At 36.5% G+C, this 7954-nt stretch overlaps 1 protein-coding gene across 4 annotated transcripts; it reads right to left on the bottom strand.

The window, feature by feature from the left end:
- Positions 1 to 4855: 4855 nt before the first annotated feature.
- On the bottom strand, positions 4856 to 7390 carry thtpa (thiamine triphosphatase). Of its 4 annotated transcripts, none has more exons than XM_014969423.2 (4): positions 7216 to 7390; positions 6318 to 6450; positions 5690 to 6178; positions 4856 to 5558 (listed from the first exon to the last, which is right to left on the bottom strand). In XM_014969423.2, exons 2-4 carry the CDS (start codon positions 6406 to 6408, stop codon positions 5458 to 5460), a joined length of 681 nt encoding a protein of 226 aa, XP_014824909.2. In that variant the 5' UTR covers positions 6409 to 6450; positions 7216 to 7390; the 3' UTR covers positions 4856 to 5457. The 4 variants fall into 4 exon arrangements, with proteins under 4 accessions (XP_014824909.2, XP_087857554.1, XP_014824910.2 ...); XM_088001428.1 differs by having other exon boundaries at positions 6318 to 6445; XM_014969424.2 differs by having other exon boundaries at positions 6318 to 6412.
- Between the last annotated feature and the right edge of the window lie 564 nt (positions 7391 to 7954).

The raw sequence follows: 7954 nt of genomic DNA, 5'->3' as shown, positions 1-7954 counted from the left end.
TACTATTGTTATTATTTAGTAATTATTATTTCTATTAGTTATTATTACTATTGTATAAAATATTTATTATATTAAAATAAAAAAATTACATTAATTAATTATTAATAATTAAAATTAAATAATAATAATAATCATAATAATAAGCGTTATTATTATTAGTAGTAGTAGTAGTACTACTACTAATAATAATAATAATAATAATAATAATAATAATAATAATAAATATAAAAAGAAAACAATATAATGTTTTGAAAAGGCTTTTTGAACCTACATGAGCCAGTAAAGTGGAAAGCCAGTCCAGAATAGCAATTCATTTTCTTTGGCCCTGATTATCTGTACCTTCAATAACAGAAATATCAAAGACTGTAGAATATATAGCTTCTGTTGTAGTGTTGAGGCAACACTACAACAATAAACATTAAATGCACAATAAACATTGTGCATTTAATGTTTATTAAAATATATTTAGTGTTTGAACTATTAGAATGGGAAATTATGTGCATTTCCAGAGGGAGTCTCAAGTGGCATTCATAGATTTCAGCTATTCTCAAGAGGTAGTGGTGCCCTAGCCCCACAAATACAGAGAGTACATGGTATTCTGTTGCTCCCCTGCTGTACTTACAGCGCAAGTCTTTGAAGTACATCCTGGATTTTCAAGTCTTTTACAGCCTCTAAAATCTTCCAGGCATCTCATCATTGAGCAGCTTCCCTTTAAACATTGAAGGAAAGCACAGTGTTACGATGAGTTCAAGGTGATGGACGGTGTCAGTTTTCTGCAGCAACAGTTACTTGCATGTATTGCAAAAAGTTCAGTTTTGGTCTCTGTACCTTCTTCCACATTTTTATCATCTTGCCTGTGGAAAACTGTAAGTTGGTCTTTTTGTTGCTGTCCTCTTGCCACTCCTCAGTCAAAACCAGATGTGTGGAGTAAGTTAAGTTCTTAAGTTATCTTGTCAACAGAATCTCTCACCTGAAACGTGGATATACTTTTTTTTTTTTTCAGTTCTTCCATAGTTACCGTGGGCCTCTTGGCTGCTTCTTTAAATGCATAAATTAAGAAAGATAGACCATTAGGTCTTTCTTGTTATCTTCATGATTTTTTGGAGGTAAATTTCAGATTTTATGCAAATTATCCAAGCTACCATTCAGTGATCCCTCTCAAAACAGGCATAATCTGATAAAGACAGATAATTAAGAATAAATAGGTCAGGAGCTAACATTAAGTACAAACAATAACATCTGGGCTGGTTTTAAGGGTGAATACAGGCTAATCAGCAAGGGACTCCAGTCCAGAAGACACTGAATTTCTGGAGGAAGACATTAAACCTTCAAAGAGGATTTAGTGTGATTAAAAACAACACATTTGACTAAACTGGAAAGACCAGAAAAATATCACCCAAATAGTTTCTTTTAACGACATGACTTTGCACAATAGTTTTGTTCATGGGTATAACTTCAAAGCTGTGTGGGTGGTTTCATCAGCTGGATTCAAGTACTAGACTGCAAAGGCTCAAAACGCCACAGGTTTTGGGGTGGTAGCTTTAAAAAAAAAAAAAAATCACACACACACACACACGCACACGCACACGCACACACACACACACACACACACACACAGACATATTTGGGGTTTGCTTGTTAAGTAACCCAGCAGTAAGCATTGCATCTCTCCAACTCTGACTCTCCTGTGAAGGTAAACATGTCAGGGTGTGACCTGCCTCTTGCTCAGTGACTGCCAGGGTAGGCCCCATTAATGGATAAATGGATTTTCATGTAGCCGTTTCCTTAACTTCCCCCAGACGTGTTTTTTTTTTTTTCTTCTTCTTCTTCTTCAGTGACTGGGGATGTCTTAAGGCCATTGTTTTTATTGTTTGCACTCCTTTGTGCTGCCATTTTAACCCCCAGATACGTAGAAATTATAGACTTAGACTGATAGACTTGTTAGGATCCATTCCAGGTTTTGTATTAATCCCCACCGGAGCTAGTTTAGACTAGTAGAAGCCGGTTTTATTCATCTTGTTTATTTAGCGCAAAGCTCTGTTCTCCAGAAGACTTTAATCCATATTTAGTTTCTGTTTCAAAAGGATATTTTTGTCCAATAGTACCTGCGCCGGCATTAGGCCTCAACTTGACCTGATTTAAACCTCGTCTGGGAAACTGTTCAACTGGTTTTTAAAAAAAAAAAAAAAGTTTAATCGATAGAACGACATATTCCAAGTTCCACAGCTGTACCATGCTGAAGTTTATATATTACAGAACATTAACTTAGATTAATGTTATTTTCACGCGTTTACTAAAAATTGGGCTTCCATACAGTTACATCAAAAAAGTAAAAACCAGTAGGTAAAATTGCGTACAAGGTCAATGGAAATAGGGATGTATGAAGGATAACAGATAGTTTGTTAACGAGAAGAAGTTTTGTGACAAACTGCTAAGGAGGCATCGGGTTGATTAAAACTGGACACACAATATGCGGCGTGCTTAGTGATGGGGACCGAACGACTGAGCTTGGACTGGACCTGCAAAAAACAACTACATCACTGCTTTTGCCTTCCATTGATTGTCTAATAGATGAAAGCTTGGATTATAAACAGCTGCATTTACAAACAGCATGTCCAAAATGAAAGAACAGATGGCTGTGTTTTTGGTTTCGATTAGCTCCATACCAGCCTTTCTGAACCCATCTGGACGTACTAGCCATGCTGCCAGCTAACACCCTTCCATTCAGGTGAAAATGGAAAAATGTGACCTCGTCTTGATGGTTCATCTATGCTGGAAACTTCTGGCACATATTGGCCAGAACAGCAGTTGGCCACCATTGGGGACCTTGGTTGCAGGCAGGTGGAAACCCATTGCTGACATAAGAGTAAAAATTTTTATACATATGTGGGCCAAAAAAGTTGAAAGTATTCACAGGCACTATGATTTGATTATTTTTAAAAGTTAAAAACACTAAATTAAACAGAAAAGTCAGATCTTGTAAATCATTGTAGACCCAAGCTTAAGTATAATTTAACGTGTTTATCATTTCTTTGTGATGACTTTGCAATCTTTTTAATTTACTGGTTTGTAAAATTTCGCCCAATTTTAAAAACTAGTGCACACCCATGGCTAGTTTTGTCCCCTGGATGTCGCTAGAAACAAAAAAAAAAAAAAAAGAAAGAAAAAAAAAAAGAAAATTATGGTTAGTAAAAAAAAAAAAAGATTACTTTCGAGCTGCACCTACCATGTTTTCAGAAGATTTCAATCAATCTGATTCCTCTTTGAGAGGCCCCACATCATCAGTGAAAACTTCACGCTACAATGTTTCCTTTGAATTGTGTGATGTATCAACTTCCTGTGCTGGTGTTTGGTCACAAATTTGTGACATTTTTCAGCTGTGGTTGCGGGCTGCTCAAAACCGTTCAGCCGCCGCAAATGGTCTCCGGGCCGCTCTTTCGACACCTCCGCTCTGCTTCATCAAAACTCCCCAGACGAGAGAAATGCAATTTTGCGTCATCACACAGTAAAATTGTAATAAGTGCAAAGAGACAATTTAATGTCATACTGTCAACTACCAATGTTTTTATTTTTTTAATTTAATAAGAATCTCGAAGAATTCTCCCATTAAACATGTTTGTTTTTTTGTTTTTTTTGACGATTTGCACATCATCTGTAAACTTAATATGGAATTGTTAAAGCTTTGTTTTTACAAGTATATATAAAGCCCTGCAACCTTTTGTAAAAGACATGGGCGAGTGACTGAGCAGACGCCACAAAGGGCATTGTCTCTTTGAACTTCATTATCAAGAGAGACTTCCTCCTTTACAAATTTGCTGCTTTGGTTAACCAAAAATAGCCATCAAGCATAATTATTGTTGTTCCCCTAAATTATCTGTAACCATCATTGTAGTTTCTGTTCTCCTTCTCACTAAACGATTCAAGTACATATCGCGTAGATGCCCTTCATCTGAAGATGGGGCATTTATCGAGGTAAAACCTTTTAAAAAAAAGATTAAAAAATGCTAAAATATTTTCAGAGCTGCAGGTTTATTTGAGCCATGCTGCATTGTTAATCCTAACAGAATATCATATGATACAGTGTTTGCATACTGTATTTTTTTTAAACTTTGGTTTATAATAGTGACTGCATTTGATATTCAATTAGTGCACATGGCAGCAAACATGTGACTCAGTGAAACCCTGTTTAACAGCACAATGAGTAACCTTTAGTTTGAATATGTGTATTCACTGGGGTGGCATTAAGAAATTATTTTAGCAAAATCAGAGGTGACACATCTAAGAATTCTTATAAACTTGTTACTGCAGCCTTTTCGTAATTTATATTGCAAGTTAAACTTTGTTTCTTTGGTGTATAAGGATGAACTAACGGAGGCCAAGTTTTTTCTTGCACTCCTCAAAATGGGAATGACGACGAAACACGTCATTGAGATGAGAGTTGATCTCCAAAAGTTACAGAATTTTTATAAGACAAGTAAATCCTCATCAAAATGCCTTTATACATACAGTCAAAGGAATATCTAAAGTGTTTAAGACAAGCGGAACATCTCCATAATGACCATAAGTTGAGATCTTCTTACAAACTGATTATTTAGGTAAAATATCAGAAAATACAATTAAATGACTATTTGACTTTTTGGGAAAAGAAAAAATCCCTCCACATGGATCTGTCGTGAATCAAAGAATGAATATTTGCAGTAAAGTTTGGCATTATTGTTAGCAATAATGGTGAATCTCTTGATGCTTTCTCTTCTAAAGACTCTGTGAACTTTATTACTTCATGGTGTCAAGAACACTTAAGAAAATCCCCTGATTTTGACTAACAAAGTGATATCTTAGAAATCCATAAAAGCCCTTTGCCATTTTCAGTTTTTATTTTATTTTTTGCTTAAATTTACCAGAAGTGCAAATAATTGTAGAGGTTACTGTGAAAAAAAGAAAAGCAGTTTAGTAATGCTAACCAGAACCGGACTAGCAGATGCTAGTCAACTTTGTTTTGGGCTCCATAGCAACATGAATTGTACTACAGCAAGCTGTTAGATGACAATAACATGAACGCAGCATTAAAAAGATAAGAATTAGTTATTTAATATATAGTGTGCAATGTCGGCATACTGTTTGCATTGTTGCAGGAGTGCAGTGTTAACCTGCTCTACATTAAGACGCAGTCAACAGTCCATAAGAGTGGGTATGTTGTCTCCAATTGACAGACAAAAATAGATTACCCTTTTTGGAGGAATGAATAGTTCACATAGTGTCGTGACTGGCAATGACGTTTATAATAATATACATTCATCTGGAGCAACTCCAGTTCATTCTCAAGCATTTTCACAATTACCCGGCAACTGCATTTTGATACAGTTCACTCTGCTTATCTAATAACAACATTAGGTCTGTAAAATATGACTAAGTACAGTGAGGAACTATTAGAATCAGCTGTAATGTGCAGGATTTTTTCTATAAAACGTGCGCGCTCAGCAGTATTGCATATTGCTCTGGACGATATCTCTTAAGGTAAACGGTCATTTTCCCCTCAACTCGTCTCTCCTCGTTCAGACCTGAGTGGAAAAAAAAAAAAAAAAAAAAAAAAAACAGAGGAGAAAATCTTCACCATTTCAGAAAAAATAAAAATCATGTTACAGAAGTGAAGCAGAGAAAGCAGCAGATAGCCTGAAAGCTTTGAGCTCACCCAGCCTTTGAGTGGTGTGTCTGATCTTTTCTTGTGCAGACTGTATGTCTCCCCCCTCTGGAACAAGGACCTCTATCTCCCCCACATGGTAGCCAAAGTCAGCTTGGTCTAGATCTATCTTCACCCCGTCCTCTCCTTTCAAAGTAAATGACCTCCGTGTTGTGGTAAACTCTGCGAAGCAACACAGCTTCAACGTGTTCAGCCAGGAGTCGTCTTCGTCAGAGGGGGTAATGTCCGCCTTGCAGTCCTCACATGTGACTTTAATCACCTCCTTCACTCTCTGGTAAATTTCAGGCAGATTTGTGATCTCCTTATATCGAGTACACAGAGACTTTTCTCTTCCTGGCTCCACCGTGCCATTGACCGGATCTATTGGACACTTGAGCTCCCAGGATTGTTTCCGTCGGCGCAGCCACACGTCTCTCAACGTCAGTTTAAAATCCGGGGTGTCAAAATACTTATCGTGAAACTGTTTCTGCCCGACACAATCTGCAGGAAGGGATATAAAGTTAGAAACCAATGGTTAAAACTAATTAAATTAAACTGAATATGTCTGGAATGGCTGCAGGTGCAAATCAAGAGTTGGGAAATTATCAGTGAGCTCATATAAAGCGTTTTTTATACTTGCCTCCGATGTCCTCTATTGCTTTCAGGGTGTCAGAGTCGAATAAAAACTTTCGTTCCACTTCCACGCTCATCTGAAGAAAATTCAGCAACATCAGCCTAGATACGGTTATAAATAACGCCAAAGTGCATCTAGACTTTAAAGGACAGAACAACAACACAGCAATAGACAGATAGGTATTTTTAAATATAGTTTGCAATTTCTCCTTGTTTTTCCAGAACAAGCAAAAGTCATGATGTGATTTCCACAGAATCTTGATGTTATTCATGTAGGAAGTTTTATCTGTGACTATCACCAAGAGTAATTTTAAAACTTGTGAACTTATTATGATAATTTCATTTTTAAACCTTAAAGTTGTATCAATCTCAAGATATATTCTCAAATAGTCAAGCTGTTCTGAAACATGTTTTGGTTAACTACCAGCCAAACAATAAAAAAATGAATCTGGATACCTCTAATGCACTTTTTTAAAGTGAATATACAACTTTTTGTATTTTATGATAGAGGTAAAGCAACATATATTGGTGCCTTGCAAAAGCACAAAAGCACTTCATGTCATGTATTTTACCAGTGTTAAATCTTAAATACAAAATAAGTACCTTATTTAACTGTAACATACAATTAACTTTTTATTTAATTCAATAATATTTAAGAAAAATAATAATTTGAGCAAACCAGTCATAGTATGTAACTTAACAGGTCAGCTAAAAAACAAACAAACTTACGGTCCACCCTCTTTAGGAATGCAGTCATTTTTGTTGAGATTAGTAATTAGAATAAAATAAAAAATAAAACAAAACACCTGCCCTACGAACAGTCCAAAACGCTGCTGGAAACATATACCGTTAAATCTGCGAAACAATGTGCAAAGCACAATAGAGGGACCAATGTTCTCACATACCTTCACAGGTGACGACCTTTCAATTCGGGGTTTTCTCACTCAAAACCCGAGTTTTAAGCAGGTTTTAAGATAACTCGGGCCAGTAAGCGAAATCTATTTTTGCTCAGGCGCATGAAGGGGCACCTATGGAGGTGTTCAGGATAGTCAACGGCCGCCTCGTCGGTGCAGAGGCGCACAGATGGTGCAGTTTTAATCCTCACCGCTTCATAAATATTTATTCCGCACACTCGACTGGTTGATGTGCGCCACACCTAACATTTGATTGAAAACATGTCATAATTCGTGCGGGAGGCGCCGAGCAGTGGCTTTGCTGCTTTGGCTCCATTATTCAGCTTTAATTAACTCGTCTGAATGTGTGTGACGATCCAAGTTGGCAGAATGGGGGCTCATTTATAATTCACCTTTTAAAGTGGGAATGAGGAATGGTTTCATTTTAAAGGGCATTCCGTCTAATCTAGTCATCGACATGTTGTTTCTTTCGTAAAGGGGAAATTAGGCAATCGGGCTGTTTGTTCTTATGATAATTGCATTGGCCATTAAACACTTCCTGATATATAAATAATGTGTGATATCTGTGGAGTTACATAAGGGATTTCATAGTCATGTATGGAGGACCAAAACTGCTACAGTCGAATAAATTACTACTCAGAACCAATTGAAAAATGTTACACATATTTAATCTTGCATATAAGATGACAACATGAATGGAAACAAAAACAGAGTCAAGACAATTTCAGAA

This window comes from Poecilia mexicana, unplaced genomic scaffold (genome assembly GCF_051168715.1).
Source record: "Poecilia mexicana isolate PSO_F unplaced genomic scaffold, ASM5116871v1 scaffold_20, whole genome shotgun sequence".
NCBI lineage: Eukaryota > Metazoa > Chordata > Actinopteri > Cyprinodontiformes > Poeciliidae > Poecilia > Poecilia mexicana.
The sequence above is the reverse complement of the archived record's forward strand: the minus strand, read 5'-3'. Positions and strand labels throughout refer to the sequence as shown.

Coding starts and splice junctions, on each gene's coding strand:
- thtpa (XM_014969423.2), bottom strand. CDS start 6,408: ATGTTGCTGAATTTTCTTCAGATGAGCGTGGAAGTGGAACGAAAGTTT. Junction 6,179..6,317: donor AGCAATAGAGGACATCGGAG/GCAAGTATAAAA, acceptor CCCTTCCTGCAG/ATTGTGTCGGGCAGAAACAG. Junction 5,559..5,689: donor ACACACCACTCAAAGGCTGG/GTGAGCTCAAAG, acceptor TTTTCCACTCAG/GTCTGAACGAGGAGAGACGA.